This window comes from Carya illinoinensis, chromosome 8, assembly GCF_018687715.1.
Source record: "Carya illinoinensis cultivar Pawnee chromosome 8, C.illinoinensisPawnee_v1, whole genome shotgun sequence".
Taxonomy (NCBI): domain Eukaryota; kingdom Viridiplantae; phylum Streptophyta; class Magnoliopsida; order Fagales; family Juglandaceae; genus Carya; species Carya illinoinensis.
In genome coordinates, this window is record NC_056759.1 from 6,608,443 (window position 1) to 6,626,483 (window position 18,041).

The following is an 18,041-nucleotide window of genomic DNA, read 5'->3' on the forward strand; positions in this document are numbered from 1 at the left end:
TAATAAATAGAATAATTTAATTAGTTTTAAAAAATAAATTAAAATAATAAATAATTTTAAAATATATAAAATGTGTAGTGTGTAATAATAATAAAATTAAAAAAAAAGCACGTGGGTAAAGTAGTCTTTGTCATAAGGGTAAAGATGACTTTTCATTCGAAACGGAGAGCATAAGCATCGCACGCTTTTAGAGTGTGATGAAGACATCCTCGGCGGCCGAATAGTCAGATCTGATTCTGAACCTTACGACTGACAGAACACAGAGCCGGCGCTCGACGATATCGAGAACGCCACGTGTATAGTTGTGAAGTGGCAGAATCTGGACAAGGCTCAGCTTTCCAAACTATCAATAAAAATGTCAGTTTTTAGAAGTTGAATACCTTTCCGGATTTTACTTGCATTCTCTCAGACACATTGCAACAATGCCAACAAAACATATCATCCTAAGGCCATGTACTGAAGCCAAGAATATTTTATTTCATCTTAATTTATTTTATTATTATAATTTTTATAAATTTTTATATAAAATATAATAAATAATATAATTTTTTAAAATTTTAAAACAAAATTAACATTAAAAAATTATTATAATAATATTTTATTTAATTTTAAAAAATATTTTACCGTATATCATCTCGTCTCATCTATATAACCAAATTAGATTCTAAATATTTTACACTAATTATATAATAATTTTTAACATATTTTTTATTTTCTTAAAAATATAATTTTTAAAAAAGTGAGAGCAAATTTGAGAGACTGAGACCTACTTAAAAAATCTCTTGTTAATGTTGAACGAACTTCCTTATAAATAAGTATGTAAGATTTTCACATTTAAAAACTGTATATAACATTATTATAATATTTCTTCTTATATATGTAAATTTTTCACATAAAATATAATAAATAAGTTAATTTTTATCTAAAATCATCTCATCTCACCATCTAAACCTCAACTAAATGTTCAACAAATGTTATAATTAAGACTATTAATGTAGCAAACTTAATAATTTAAATTATGATTGTTTAAAGATATATATATTTATATGAGGGGACGGTGGAAGACACTAAAGTCGTCCATTTTTACCATTCACATCACATTGTGTAGAAGGATGGAAGCTAGAGTCCTGTTTGGTTACATAAATGAGATGAAATAAGATGAGATGTTTTAAATAGTAATAAATAAAATATTTTTATAATATAATTTTATAATATTAATTTTATATTGAGATTTGAAAAAATAAAGTTATTTATTATATTTTGTATGGAGAATTGAAAAAGTTGTAATAATGAGTTAAGATGAGATGAGATGAATTTTTTAATTTTATGTAACCAATCCGGATAAGTTTTTTGATTGGCGGGATCAATCAGGGCATTTCTAGCTCTCTCTTTCTATTTATATATATATATATATATAAGTATATATGTGTCTTCAATAGGATCAACTTCAAAGGATAGAAGTCATTAGAAATAGATTTGAATAATTAATTTGGGGTAGAATATTGAATCAGAAAGAGCGTGGTTATTACATATATGCTGTTAATAATGCTCCTTGGCTCTTTGCTTGCTTCCAAAATAAATATTGATCATTCTCCCAACTTTTTTGCTTCCTTTTAATTAATCCATAATTTTGATTCCTTTTAATTTTAAATTCAAAATTGAGAATATATATTTCTGTCCATTTGTGCGACCTTTTAATTTTGCTGAACTTTGTGAGTGCAGATAGAGCAAACCATAAATAATCTAACTAATTGAATCTAGAACGCTCTTCAAATAAAAATTATTTTTTTATTATTATCATCTCAACATTATTTGACATGGCATAAAATGATAAGCCCATATATAAAATATATTTTATTAAAATATTGTGTAAAATTTATGAAATGGCTATATATATGTATTATTATTATTTTATTAATTAAATTAAATATTTATTATTGTCAACATTGATACACAACCAATTAGGGGTGTACATAAAATCAAAAAACTGGTTGTGACGAACACAGACCGACTGTCAGAGGCCGGAATCAATCAATGGGCGATAACATTTTAGCAAAACCGATGGACGTCAGTTCGGTTGAGGTTTGAGGCTAGCTCAAACAGTTGAACTGGCTGACCCCATATACTATTTTTTTTTTTTAATTTATACATATTTAAAACGACATTGTTTCACTTAAATTTAAGTGGAATGGCGTTGTTTAGTATTAAATTAAATGATGTCATTTTATCTATGAAGTACGGGAAAAAAATAAGTAGAACTACGTCGTTGGATTTAAAATCAAATGGCGTCATTTGATTATTACATCGTCTTCTTCCTTCACTTCTTCTTCCCCGCGATTCACTTCAGTCTCTCTCTCTCTCTCTCTCTCTCTCTCTCTCTCTCTCTCTCTCTCTCTCTCTCTCTCTCTCTCTCTCTCTCTCTCGGACGACCAGTGCCACTAGGGGAAACCGAGAACTTCTAGAGTCGATAAAGCCAATTCTCCGCCTTTCTATTAACCGGTTATGGTCAATTGGTGCTCCCTATTTCGTCCTGTCAATTTTACCCAAACTGAACCGATTGGGTCAGTTTTCACTCCTACAACCAACAACATGTTTTGAATACGATTTTATCGATTTTCAAGAGAAATGGGTTTCATCCTATCTATCTCCATTTAAATAGAAAGTGCCACTCCACCCATGCTAAAGTGAGATGAATGTTACTCATTTAAATGACATGTGACCATTATTCATTTAGGTGAAAATAGAAAATGGAGTCAATCCATATTAGAAATTTGTATCTCTCCATTTGAATTGAGTTTACAATAACCATTCAAGTAAACAAAACGCCCTAAATGGAGCAATGCTATCTGCCATCTTAAATTTTATCATTTTTAATCATATTTAGCATGCTTCAATCACCTACCCATTTAATTGATAAATATAAAAAATTACTTAGGCATTATTTGGATAGTAAAAGTATTTTATCTCATCTCATATCATCATTACAATTTTTTTAAATTCATACATAAAATATAATAAACAATTCAACTTTTTCAAATCTCAAAACAATAATAATATTAAAAAATAATATTTTATTTAACTTTCAACTTTCATCTAAAATAATTCTATCTCATGTCATTATCCAAACCGCATCTTAAAGCGATTCATATCAGCAGACATAATTGCGGAGAATAAGAATTTAGAATTGGAAAATGCTTGGGATCCCACTAGGGGATCCTGCATGGAGCTCCTGCTCCTTTTGTCTTTTTAACTTATTAATTAAGAAAGTGTTGTTTAATAATATTGTAAATTTTTTTCTTTTTTAAAAATATTTTTCAGTGTTAAAAAAGTAACGTAAGAAAAACTTAAAAAAATGCACTAGCGGAATGAGGCAACATAGTCACTAACATTGTCCTTTAGAATTGTTTGTTTTAGCTTCTATGTTACCAATAGCCATAATTTTTTCCTTCTTTTGAGATAAATGTGAGTGTAATGGTTTGGTTTTGTTATTATTCTAAATTTCTGTATTGACTCATCCAAACTATTATTGTTTATTGGAGTAATAACTTGAACACCTCATTTTTGTAGCTTAATTATAATTAATTCCTCTTTAGGGCATTGCATCTCCGTCAATCATTGAATGAGTCTGGTGAAACATCGAGAATCACCTTGATTAAATTTTAAAATGGAGACAAGGTAGTTTCAATTGTTCTTCTAGATGTTTCAATTCTTTAATAATTTGTCCAATTGCTTCCTCGTTTTGGGGTCCCTTTCCTTCTTTCGTGTACTTGGAATACAATTCAACCCTTAACTCTTTGTATTTTAAACTTAACTTTACTTGCTCTCGAATCGGTGGGAACATACATACATACATACATACATACATACATACATACATATATATATATATAAAGTGTTTATATCACATAATTTCATTTATAAGATAAATTTTAAAATTTAAATCTTATAAATCAAATATTATTATTTAAGTAATATTAATAGTGTGTTCTATACAAATAATTTTTTAAGTATACAAGTCACAAAATTAGTTTTTTTATAAATTTAACATATATATATTAATAAATTTTTGGGGGCTCCAACCCAAAGGGTGATTCCGGGGATTACGCCCCTGTACAGATGGAACATGTGCTTAACTTGTTTTTTTATTTCTTTTCTTAAGAAAATGGTAATAAAGTGAAGATCAGTTGCTACTTCGCCCTCGATGTGACTATTTTAAATCCTCGTTACGGAGTTTCAAGGCCGGGAGTCACGCTGATGAAGACATACTTGACATTCGCTCCAACTTATGGGACCCGTCTCGCATTAAATCATGTGGGAGGTATATCATACTTTTATATATATCGATGATTACTCTAAGGAAAGTGTGGAAAAATTCTTGAAGTCAAAAGATTAAATTTTTATGGGCATTCAAGCATTTCAAGACCGAGGTGGAGAAAGAAACCGAAAGGTGCATGAGTGCGGCGGGTGTATGTTGCGTGTTGGTAAAGAGCTTTGTTATATAACTTATCTTGTGAACAGGTCACATTCGGCTGCACTGAGAGAGTCAGAGAAACAATAAAAGTGAGATCCATAAAATACGTGGAGAATTATTATAGACATTCCCTCAAGGCTGATCTTTACCACAGGTACTTAATTTGGTTATAAGTGAATTTGAAAAATATTTAAATATTGAGTTAAAATAACTCATAAAAATGAAGGACTAATAATAAATATTAAATAGGAATGGCTAGTTTCGAGTTACACAGGGCAAGGGCTTCCAAGCCCACACCACATCTGAGCAAATACAACACAATATTTTAACAATTATTTTAGAGCCTACTCACCCTCTATTTTTTCTTAATTAATTAATTTAGTTTTGAGAGTTGAGACAATTACAAGGTCACTCTGTTAACAGTTATCTTCAAGGAAAAATGCCAGGTAAGTAGACAGAGAGGAATGATCGACAAGGGTCACCGATAGGACATTCTATTTTTTTTTTTTTTTAAATAGGTGGGGTGTTGAGGTGTTGGGAGGTTGTGTAGATTTTTTCAAGAACAATATGAGAACAAAATTCAGTATTTCTTCCAACAGGCTGTTGTCATTCATGAAACACACCATGCCATGCATTTTTCTACTCTGGAATTAAACCATCCAAGAGTTCAAAACCAAACAAGAGATAGCATCTCAACATCTAGAGTTTTTGGGCAGTTAAAGAATGATAGAACCCCTGCCAGGAACAAGAAATGCAATCAAAAACCCTATCCAAGACTGTTTGATTGTATCTGAAACCACAATTAACAATAACATAACCCCCCGCAACTGTCATCTTTATATGTCTGCTGCAAGGAAGTTCCCAGATAGTGATACCTGCATAAAGAGACAATAAGTATATAATGCTTGTTTCTCAATTAAATACATCCCTAAAATTGAGCGGAACGGAGGGGGGTGCGCTTATGATTTCATGGAGTACCTTCTCGCCCAGTTTGAATGGTGGAAGACCCTTGTAAGGGCATGTACTGCACCGAAAAGCATCCCCGAGTCCACACTGCAGGTTGCAGAAAACTTTCAAAGTATTGTAACATTTAAGAAAGAAAAGTGATTGAGATATGTTCGAGCAGCAAGCAATTGAATGCATTACAAAGTAGATAACTTTGACATTTCTTTAGCTCCTAAGATCTACCGAGTAAATTTTGATCTTTGATCATTGTGTACTTTTATAGGACAACAATTACATAAGCAACGCTACTTTTAACCCTTAGCTCGGAAACACGCTACCATAAGTCTATAAACATTTTTTTAGTATGTGAAAAACCAATAAAACCGACTCCAAATAAAAAACAATTCCAATATGATCAGTATCTAAAATTTCACCTCTGATCATCCTGGACTTTAAACATACCTAAAAGTAACACCACTATAACCTTTTATGACAGCATACCAGCTACATGTATGGGTATGCCACTTCAATCGTTCCAAAATGGTTGAAGAAAAATCAACATATGCAGCCAAAAAAGTCACTCCATTCAGCAAACAATATTCATAACAAACACTATGAGACATACACTGCCACAAGCTGATTGAGGATTATTGATCTGCTCCGCAGTCGGTCCTATCTGTACTTTTTCCTCTACTTCAGCCCTCCCACACGTGCAGTTTTTGCAAGCTTTCCTCGTGCTTCCAACTTCACAATCATCAACTGTACAAGCATATTGTTGCAAAATATATGCAAATACAAAGTTCAGGGAAAAAGAAGAGGACAAGAGGCAGCAGGACTCCCAAAAATAAACAAGATAATTGTTTAAGTGGTATTTGTCTAACCCAGTGTTATCTTCTTCTTTTTTCTTATACATAACCCTGGTTTTTATCTTACCCAGTGGTATTTGTGGTTTCTTCAAGTCTTCTTCACTTAATAGGCTATCTTCATCTATCAGGTCCAAATCATCATCGATCTGGACTTTAAGTGAACTTTTTGTGGCCTTCTTGATAGCAAATGAGGAACCAATCTTCCAAGAAGGCTTCTTAGCCTTGACCTGGGCAAAGAGGACACCAAAATTCAACTGACTAGCAAAAACAGGCATTGCAGATATAAACCTTCCTATTTAGGTTATTCTTCACACCCAAAAAATAATAGCAAGCCTCTAAGTCAAGGAAGTAGCATGAGAAAGTACCATTGATTTTTGTTCAAGAAATTCTACTTCTAAGAACCCCACCAAAAGTAATTTGCGCTGAAGAGTAGAGGTTGTCTGCAAGAAAGCCCTAGTGAGTCTTGCTGCAAAATAATTTAATGAAGTCATATACAACTCCAAAAAAATTACCTTGTCTATTTCACCTGCCACAGACTGAGAAGTGCCATGAATTAAGATTGTGCCAGCAGGCTTCAACACTCTAGAGACTTCCTCAAACAACCGATCGCTGGGAAATTCGGCTGATCTCCAGATACAAATAACATAATCTAGAGAGGAAGCCTCCACAGGTAGCTGATCTATTGTAAGTCAAGACCAAAATTTGAAGACAGTCGTGAACAGAATATTTATATAAGAACATACGTAAGACAATATAATCAACAGAACAGGGTTTTCTCCATGAAAAATATGCTAGAATAGGGAAATCATAATTCTGCATCATATAAGAGCTTCTCAAACCAAATATGAACAGTCATAATCCAATAAAAGATCACGAAGATTTTTCCATAACAAGAAACACAAAAAAGGATGGGTAGTGCTACTATGCCGCCCAGGTTTGCCCACTGGTTGTGCCCCTAGTACAAATTGCACTTTTTTGTTTTTTGCTTTTTCTCTCAAATATTTTTAAACATCTTTAAATATTTTTTAAAAAATAAAAAAACCAATACACTAATGATCACTTCCTTAATCATTAAGTAAAAAAAAAAGTTAAAAAATAAAATAAAATACATGAGCAGTCAAATTGAGGGGTCAAACTTAGGCAGACATAATATCATTTTTCGAAAAGGATATAAATGATAAATGATATCCAATTATTTTTATACTTGAGTTAAAATAGAGAAATCTGTTGCGTACCGATGCTACAAACACGTAACAGGCAACGAGGAAAAACAAAAATCACACGACACAAGGTTTACGTGGTTTGACAATGTATCTATGTTTATGGAGCTGTAGAGGATTTTATTCAATACAATGTAGGAATAATGTGGAACAATACTCTCTCTCTCTCTCTCTCTCTCTCTCTCTCTCTCTCTCTCTCTCTCTCTCTCTCTCTCGGGTTGTCTCTCTTTGTCTATGCCATTCAACTCTCCTCAAAATATCTCTAAAAAACATATATAACACACATATATATAGGCAAGCGGCAAAAACCCTAGAAAAACAAATTTTGGGTTATTTGCTCGAGCAACTCTATGCTGACCTATTGCACGACTATCAAGTAAGCTTTCTATTTTGCATTTTCTTAGCTCACAAATTAGGCTCCACAAACACAACAATCTCTCACTTTGAGACTGATTCAACCACAACCGTTAGCCACTATCTCCAACACAAGCCCTTCACACTTTGTAGCTCACAACTCCTGTCTTCAAGCTAGAAGACCATATGAAGTCATGCATGACTTCAGTTCCTCAAGCGTAGTTCCCTCAATTAACACATTTGCTGGCAACTCACAAGTTCCACTATACTAGGAATACCTGGTCTCATACCGACCTTGGTACACATCAGAGAACCTGTAGCTAAGGCCTCATTCTTTGATTTGGGCGACTGATCTCACCTCTTGTTGCCATCTTGTTTAGCCTTCAGTCAATGTGCCATCTTCTGTGCAAAACCTACTTCCTCCTTGGAAGTCCAGTCGGATTCTTGACAATTGACTCCCACTTGCTCGAATTCCCATCTAGCAAGATTTTCCTGTAATTGTGTAGGTCTGGTCATCCTGGAAGCCCTACGAGTAGCAATTGTAGGTGTAGAGGATCTTAGATCACCATACGTGCTCTCCTCGTCTCTCAAACCTTTGCTCTGTGGTCTCATGAAATTTATCCAACCTCACAGATTTAGATTCATAAGGAACTATAAAACTGACCCCTTTTTACTTCCCTGACCTCACATTCAAAAGTGTCTTCCCGTTCTGATTCATGTGACCAAGCTTGTTGTGTTGCAACTCTGTATTATTCTTTGCTTCTATGACAACAATCACATCACTTGATCCAAATGTCATATACAAAGTATATGCCCTCTAACCACGTGTGATACCCCCATATGATAAGGATAAAGATAAGGATAGGTGGTGTATGGGATCTTACATTGCTTGAGAATGAGAAATTCTTGCTCTTTATGATATTTCAATGGGGCCCAATTGTATCAATGACTAGTCCTTTTTGAAGTATAGACTATATGGTTTGGGCCTCCTATTAAAATGTTACAAATGATATCAGAGCCTATCTAAACCATAAATGTAGGACTTGAGCCCTACCCAAGCTTTTGAATTTCGTTCCATTTCGATCAGAATGGCTGGAATTTACCAGAACGGAATTTTCCGTTCCAGTGTAGTGCCCGGTACACTCTACAACCCCATTCCGTTTCGCTTCAAATTCCAGTCCCATTTTGGCCATTCCTGTCCTTTTGGCCGAAATTGAGCGTTTCGGTCTCCATTCCGTTTCGGACAATTTTTGTAATTTTCTTATACTTAGATGGCATTTTTATAAATTTTAAATCCAAATGGTATTTAATTCATTCTAAATATAAAACATATTTATATAATTTTATTTTATTTTTATAATTTTAAATATTTCCCCTCATTCTCTATTTTTTAATTATTATTATTTTTAATAATTTATCTATTCTTTAATTTTTTTCTTTATTTTTGTGTCTTAACTCAAGTTTGTATTTTTTTCAATATATATTCATTTTATAAATCTTCGATTCTTCTATATATATATACATATACATAATACACACTTACATATATATGTATTTATTTTATTAGTTGTTAGTTTTTATATACATATAAATATTTATATATAATATATAATTAATCTCGAAATAGTACACCGAAATGTATCGGTACCGAAATATTCTGTTCTAGTGCCTCAACCAGAATGGTCTCCGGAACAGATTTCAAAACTTAGGCCCTACCACCTAAAATGGACTAACCCAACGAAGATGTCAGGAATTTAAAGGGGGAGATTGTTATACCCTATATGATAAGGATAATAGTAAATGGTGTATAAGATCCCACATTGCTTGAAAATGAAAAGTCCTTGCTCTTTATAATGTTCCAATAGGGCTTCAATTGCATCATTGACTAATCCTTTTAAAGTATAGACTATGTGGTTTATGTCTTCCATTGGGATATTACACCACGAGCCAAGATCATCAATCCTTTTGTAACCTTTCACATACCTCCTGAAAAGACTACGGAGTGATTGCTATCATCAACTTGTCCCACAAAAATTAGGTTTTTCTTCAACTTGGTTACTCAGGAGTGTGTCCAACTTTCTGCAAAATCCACAAATTCCTGTTTGGGAGTATGATGCGCAAATCCCCCCACTTCTCCCACATCCAATGCTTCTCCATCAGCCATGTGCACCTAACCAAAATTACCAACAATATAGCTCTGCACGATTTCTCGGTGTGAAGTTGAATGGAACGAAACCCTAGGATCAAACACCCAATTGGCAACCGGACTATGAACTACAAGAAATAGAGCATCCTTTATTTCTTCAGTTATCACATTCTTCGGATTTCGACAATCTCTTTCAATGCGGCCCATCTTGTCACAATTCCAGCAAGTGATTTGCTCCCTAGACCTTAACTTGCTATTGTCCCTATTTTTAAACTTTGACCTGTTATGTCTACCATCCTAAGGTACTATTTGAATAGTAAGCTGAGCTGAGATAAGATGAAAGTTGAATAAAATATTGTTAGAATATTATTTTTTTAATATTGTTATTATTTTGAGAGTTGAAAAAGTTGAATGTTTTTTTATTATATTTTGTATGAAAATTTAAAAAAATTGTAATAATAAAATCAGATGAGATGAAACATTTTCACTATCTAAAAGGGAACCTAAGTGTCAACGTTTAGGGCAAAACCCAATCCTGAAATGTCTCCAAAATCTCTTCTTTGCAATTCCTCAGGAAAAATCAAATCTCGGATGTTGTCGTATTTTAACTTCATCTTATCGGTAGAAATGCTTACAGTTATTGTCAAGGCCTTCCCAACCATTCAACAATGACGCCAATAGGATCAATGCTCGAGTCTCATCATCAAACTTAATTTCGATATATGACAATTGGTTTGTGATGACGTTAAACTCATTCAGATGTTGGGCAACAGATATAATTTCTGCAATCTTGAGGTTGAACAGTTTCTTCATCAGATGCACCTTTTTATTCGCCGATAGATTTTTCATACAAACTAGGCAAAGTTGCCATGAGGTCAACTATAGTCTTCTCCTTGATAACATTGTTTGCAACTGATCTTGATAGAGTGAGCCTTATAACTCCTAGGATCTGTCGATCTACCAAGTTCAAATCAACATCCTCCATGTTGTCCAGCTTCTTTCCCAACAGAGGAAGATTGAGCCTCTTCCCATAGAGATAATCCTCGATCTGCATCCTCCAGTACTTGAAGTCCGTGACATCAAACTTCTCGATTCCAAACTCCACTTCGTCTCCTACCATCATTCTTCATTCGGACCTGAACCTTGGCTCTTAATACCAGTTATTGTGAAACAATGCTATAGACAAGTAACATGCAACGAGAAAAAATAAACAATCACAAGACACATAGTTTACATGGTTCGGCAACGTGTCTACGTCTACAAAGCTGCAAGGGATTTTATTAAAAAAAAAAAGTAGGAGCATCGTGGCACAATACAATGTCTCTCTCTCTCTCTCTCTCTCTCTCTCTCTCTCTCTCTCTCATACACACACACACACAAGGGTTATCTCTCTTTGTTTCAGTCATTCAACTCATCTTAAGATATCTCTAAAAAACATATATAACACATATACATAGGCAAGCGGCAGAAACCTTAGAAAAATAGATTTTGGGTTATTCGCTCTAGCGACTTAATGAGTGAGCCTCAAGCAAACTCTTTGCTTGAGTTTCACTTGAGCGACCTATCACATGACTATCAAATGAACTTTCTGTCCAACACTACACAAAAAACTTCAACCATAAAATAAAATCCTATCTTCAAAAACAGTCATGTACAATGCAGTATTGCATTCATGAGTTAAAGGCATACATTCTTCTTTGTGGATAAATAAAAGAGCCAAGAAACATACTCAAAGAAGACGCTTGAGTGATAATTTGAGGATTGCATTGTTCAACCCCTGTAATCCCAAGCTCAGCAACAGCAGTAGAAACAGCAGTGACTGATAGAACTGCATCATCCGTAAATGCCAGCACACTACCTTGCATTGTGGTGTTATCCTGCAAAAGACGATTTCAGATGTAAAAAAATGTGAACAGATGCTCAGTGGACTTTCAATCTTCATTCGCCAGTCAAATAACACAACGCATACTTCACGCAAGATTTTGAGGGAACAGCCTGATGCCTAACACATGAGACCCAATAATAAGGACCAAACAACAAAAAGAACAAAAAACAAAAAAATAAAATCGACAGCCTAAAACACCAACTGCCACAGATACACCGAGTTTTAGAAAACACGTAGGAAAGATATATTATTAAAAAAAAAAAAAAAAGTTTTGTCACAAAGCAGTCTAGAGCCTCGGGCACCAAGTGCTAAAATATTCCCTTTCAACGTGATAATTCTAGAAAATCTTTATTCATCAATACATTACGCAGGTTTAATCCATCCATCCACCGATTCGTAGACAAGGCTAGAATATTTAATACTTTTTTTCATTTTAACTCTCTTGCTAAGGTTTCTGGGCAACCAAAACTCGGTTTAGCGAAACCAACATAAGAAAACAAAAGGGCCACAGATGAAGAGGAAGAAGAAATCGAGAAATATAGCAATAAAATTAAGATTTAAAGGCAATCAGAGAAATGCGTTTGGATCTGATAACAGTACGGAAAGAAGAAGAAGAAGAAGAAGAGGAAATCAGAAGGAAAAGAAAAGGGACTCACCATGCGATCACAAGTAGGAGCTAACGAAAATCAGAAACCCTAAAGAAGAGAAAACCTTTTGGCTACTTTCTCTATTCCTCGTCAAAATTACCGCGTGATTTTGCGTAGAGCTGTATTAATAGCGAATCACTAAGCGGGGTGGTTGGGTGGAGAGTGCGTCTGTTTCTCTTTTTTAAAAAAAATTAGAATGTGGAGGAGGGATTACGTGTGTTAATCGACTGTGTCGCCGCCACGGGAAAGGCCAAATCAGATGATGACGTCGGGCTCAACGCGTGGGGTTTACGGGAGTATTTGACTCCTTGGGGTCAATAGAATTGTTCAAGTGTTCAACGAAGGCTCCTGATTTGTAGAAGTGTATTGATAAATTTTTTAGCTTTTTTTTTTCTTTTTTTTTTCTTTTTCCAAATAATACTATATATTAAAAACTGGAAAAACAAAAATGAAAAAAAAAATACTTTTTTAGTGAAACTATTTTTATAGTGTACTTAGGCAGAATTTGTTTATTTAAGATTTATACTTAACATTGTTCAATTAATAATTAATAGACATGTAAAGTAAGTTTTATATTATTTATAATTGTTTGAATAAATTTTTTTGAGAATATTAAATGCTCTCATTTAGAGAAAATATATTTATAATTGTGAATTATGCAATCGTCACGTAATAGCCTTAAAAAATTAAAATAAAATATAAGATCTATATGAAAAAAAAAATTAATTTTTTAATAATAAATCTCACTCTTTTTTAAAAAAATTAGCAACATTTACTCACTTCACAATTGTATATAAAATTACTCACCCTTTCATTTTTTTCGTTCAACTCTCATTTTCATTAGCTTTTCAAACTCCTTTTGATATATTCCGACCTCCTCCTTTGTCTTCTCATTTAATCTCATTTTTCTTGTTTTTCTTAATGTTCCTTCAAATTCTGAAAGTTACATGTATGGCCCCTCCATCCATCTTCATCAAACACACCTCTCATATACTTGCCTCATTGGACTGCGACCTTACGAACTCACCAATCCAACAATTTTCATAATCTAAATACTTTCTACGACTCGAATAAATATAAACATATTATATTAATTCCACTTTATTTAACGTAAGAATCCATATATTATGTTTGTCTCTATCTATTTTATGTCAACCCAAGTGAAATACAACATTTTTAGGCTTTCAATTAACTTGTAAATGTGATTCTGAGAGCTTTCTGTCTTATTCTCGTACTCGAAGCTTGGGAATCTTCTCATATATGCAAACTGTGACCTAGTCCCCCTTGATCTCAACAGAGATGAAGATTAAGGGTAAGATATGATGAGGAAGATGATATGTGACTCCATTACCATTCAGAAGCTGCTAGAGCTAATATGGAGGTCTATAATTCCTAGTCTTTTCTTGCTTGGTATTGCAGATCAGAGGCCTGGGGTAAAGGTTTTTCCCTTCAGATGATGACGTTTTTGCTGTTAATGCACCGTATGATTCTCTGGTGAAGACTAGTCAATAGATGCCCTGAAATTATAAGTAAACATGAATTCTTATTGGGCCTTGGGTCTTATGATCCACAGATGTTATGGGCATTGGGCACTAGGATTCAGGCTAGCCTAGTAAATTAAAACATCAGATTTTCGATAATTTTTATATGTAATTTTTTGTTTGGATATTATGATGATATGAAATAAAAAATTTATAAATAATAATAAAATAATTTATGAATAGAAATTAAATGATTTGAGTTAATATGTGTTTTTGGATTGTAGGAAATGGAAGAGAAAAAATTGAATAAAAATGTTATAAAATTAAAATATTATTAGAATATAATTTTTAAATATGATTTTTATTTTAGAATTTGATAAAATTGAATTATTTTTTGTGTTTTGTTTAAAAATTTTTAAAAAGTTGTAATCATTAATAATGGATACTTGGATGTTAAGATAAGATGTGATTTCTCATTCTATCTGAATATCTAAATAAGTCTTAAGATACTCACTACAATTATGCGCTGAGAAATAGATACAATATATATATCCATGATATCAAATGTGCAAGATTTGCATTGTCTAAGAGTAATATTTAATGTAGTAAGATTCACAAATTGTATCTATCTTCCTTTAAACTTAAACGGCGTCATAATAGAGACCACAGGACGCAGAAATTGAGTTTATAGAAAGGAAGAGGGTTTTCTTATCTTGCTAAAGTAAAGGCAATGACCCGTGTAGTGCAATTCGAAGTTGATGGTAGGCTCTCGACAAAGTGAAAGGTTATTGTACATAAATTAGGTGAGATCATGAGATCACCATACATAGTGACTTTTAAAAGATATCTTAACGGTGGCATCATGATCAACCTCTCAAAATTTAAAATTTTTTCATTATATTGAATAATAGGTGAGGTCATGAAAAATATATAAAATTATCTCTTATAATGAAATTTACCTCTAAATAACTTGTGAAGATAAGTATTATGTCGAATTACGTAAATTTATATATATATTTTTTTTATTCACTTATTTATTACTTATTGTCATTAATAAATACAAAAAATATTATATCAATGATCAAATCATTATCAAGGATGGAAAAAAATTCTTTTTTTCGACGATCGTGAGCGTGTTGGTAGAAAGAGTTTTTTTATATATAAGTAAAGTTGTGTACTAATCTGTGTGTCAATATTAATTCCTTCATATTTAAAATTTAAATTAATATTATTTTTAATAAAATTTAATTTTTAACTAATTATATTAAATTAATATACATATTAATGTATAATTCTACTTGTAACTAAATTTTTCTTTACAGAAAATAGCATGATAATCGTGAGCCTGTTGTGCAAATTTATGCACTAACATGCGCAATCAGCAAAAGGACGTGGGTTTGGACTGCCTTTTGTTCTTGACAAAAAGCGAGTTCCGAGTAGTAGTAGTTGGGTAGTTTGGTTACGCTTTCCAGAGTCTTCGATTGTTTCTTCATTTGATACTTGACATGTCACAATTAAGCAATCAATGCATGGAATCTACGATCACCACGCCCAAATCTTATTTATTTATTTATTATTATTTAAATATATTAAAAAATATATACTAATGGACACATCCATTAATCAAAATTAGGTAGCACACTAACACTATCTTTTTTTTTAAAAAATCTTATTTTTTTAGGTGATGCTGTGAATATTGAGTCTGTTCCGTACCGTTTTCTTATTTTTTTTTAAAAACAAGAATAATGATTTTGTACAAAACTTGTATGGTCTCTTTATAGTATCCTATCATCAAATGTGTAAAGAAAATTACTTTTTATAGTATAGTTTACTTTTTTAATAAAAAATTTGTCTAAACTTCCACATATTATTACTCTTTTTTAGATAACTATGACATTGACAGAGATATATTTTACAAATTTAGAACACGAAAAGATAAAATATACTTGTGAGTGAACCATTTTTTCCTCTATTTTTTTTTTTTTTATACAAATCTTTTAAAGATAATATTCTATGTTGTTTTTGTAAAAGTGACGAACCCATTAATTAAAGACATATTTTGAGAAAATTTCTTAGACATTTGTTATTTATTGTATTTGAAGTTTGTTTACTCATTTTCTGGTTTTTGGTTTATTTCGAGGATCCATTAAAGTGGGAGCCATCAGATGATTTATCAGTAATAAGAATCAATATATAATTAATTATATATAGTCTTACATAATTAAACAAGTCACGCTTATTTTCCACGTTCTTATCAAACCAAGGACTGAATTTTCTGTTTAACGGAGGCCATATAGATTCTAATCCCTTCTAGAAAGATAGATACCTGATCTCAACAAACAAATTAGGAAAAGTCACCAAAGCCAGCAGAGATAAAGATAGAAAGAACAAAGCCAGCAGAGATAAAGATAGAAAGAAAAACGTGTAAGCGAAAGAGGACATGGCTTTGGGACACTCATTAATGCAGAAAAAAGCAGGAAAAGTTCCTCAGCAGCATGACCCTACAAACCGACCACTAAGTACTAATACAAACATTTTCCTCCGTCTCTCTATCAACTTCGATTCAGATAACAGAAGATGGTTGTTGAAGAAGAGACTAGCAGTAAGGAGGATTAAAGACTGATGGCAGATCACTACTGGTCGTAATGGGCGGTGCATTTCCTTTCTCACGAACAGAGTTGTACTCGTGCGCAAGTTATACGTTCAATTTGGGGCAGTATCTTCGAGCATTCTTTTCTTTGATTTTTTTCCCCTCTAGCAGGCAAATAATGGCTTGGAAACGACCTCTATAGCCTTTTGATTATGCTCTATGAAAACTAAAATAATCTAGAAATTAAAAGGAGTGAACTAAATCAAAGACTATGTTGCTAAAAGATGTACTACAAGAAAAATTATCTATTGCAGCGATTTTTATATTATTGGAAATAAAATCGCTTCAATAAATCATTAATTTCAATGATTTTAATCTCATTGTGGACTTTTAACATCAAGTTTTAAAGTTATTCTTTTGCAGCGACTTTCTCACCTTTTACGACGATTTTTTTCGTCGTAAAATTTAAAAACTTAAAAACAATCCTTTTGCAGCACTTTTTTATTTTTTACGACGAATAAATTCACTGTAATAATTACAAAAATTATTACAGCGTGACTAATACGATGCAATTGATATTTTATCACTCGGGCACCTAAACGAAAATGCCTTCCCCTTCCCCACTGAAATTCGATTTTAGCTTATAATTCTCCATACATATTTCTTCCCCAACTTCTTTTTCTCCATTTTCATCAAACCTGCAAACTAACCCACCCATTTCGAACGGCATCCTGCGAAGACCACTTCCTCCCTAACCCAGTGCCACCTCGCGTCGCCTCTCTCTGCTCAGCGCCACCCCGCCCCGCGTCGCCTTCCTTTGCCCAATGCCACCCTGCAACACTTCCCTTTGTGCAGCGCCACCCCGTGACACTCCTTGGTCGCGTCGCCCCTCCCTGAAGCAAGTACATATCTCAGTTCAGATCTGTATATGCATGATCTTCCAGGTCAGCTCCTTCTATTCAACTCCATTATTTTTGTGGTGTTAATTACTCTGTTGGATTCATTTTTGCAACGCTAATTAAACCCTAACCTAGACTCTTCCTTCCTGTCTACTTCGCACTCTTCTTTTCCTTCCCCCTACTCTGCTCGCACAATAAGTTGTTTGGCCGAAGGTTTTCCAGGTTATTTCCTTTGGTTGACATTATGCCTCCCAATCTTGCAATTTGCTGCTTGTTTTGGTTCTACTTGAACTTCTTGTACATGGATATGTTCTGAATTTGTAAAATGAGTGATGTTGTGTTGTTATATTTTTGGTCGGAAAATGGCATTGTTTTTAAAAAAAACTTCACCAAGAAGATTAAATTTGGATTATTTAGGTCTTCAACCTCTAGTTCAGTTTCTATTTGAATATATGCTTGTGCAGGCTTTAGATGTTGAGTACATGCTGATTCTACAACTCTAGATGAAATTTATGGTTTTGGAACTTTGACTGTAAG

The 18,041-nt window shown here is 33.1% G+C and overlaps 1 protein-coding gene across 1 annotated transcript; it reads right to left on the minus strand.

Annotated features, from left to right (window-relative positions):
* Positions 1 to 5,057: 5,057 nt before the first annotated feature.
* Positions 5,058 to 12,712, minus strand: LOC122318996 (anamorsin homolog). The gene is made up of 8 exons (XM_043136839.1): positions 12,544 to 12,712; positions 11,732 to 11,879; positions 6,795 to 6,961; positions 6,648 to 6,722; positions 6,350 to 6,509; positions 6,042 to 6,175; positions 5,450 to 5,524; positions 5,058 to 5,346 (listed from the first exon to the last, which is right to left on the minus strand). Exons 1-8 carry the CDS (start codon positions 12,544 to 12,546, stop codon positions 5,308 to 5,310), a joined length of 801 nt encoding a protein of 266 aa, XP_042992773.1. The 5' UTR covers positions 12,547 to 12,712; the 3' UTR covers positions 5,058 to 5,307.
* Between the last annotated feature and the right edge of the window lie 5,329 nt (positions 12,713 to 18,041).

Coding starts and splice junctions, on each gene's coding strand:
- LOC122318996 (XM_043136839.1), bottom strand. Junction 6,962..11,731: donor CACTCAAGCGTCTTCTTTGA/GTATGTTTCTTG, acceptor GACTTACAATAG/ATCAGCTACCTGTGGAGGCT. Junction 6,510..6,647: donor TTCTTGAACAAAAATCAATG/GTACTTTCTCAT, acceptor CTCTTTGCCCAG/GTCAAGGCTAAGAAGCCTTC.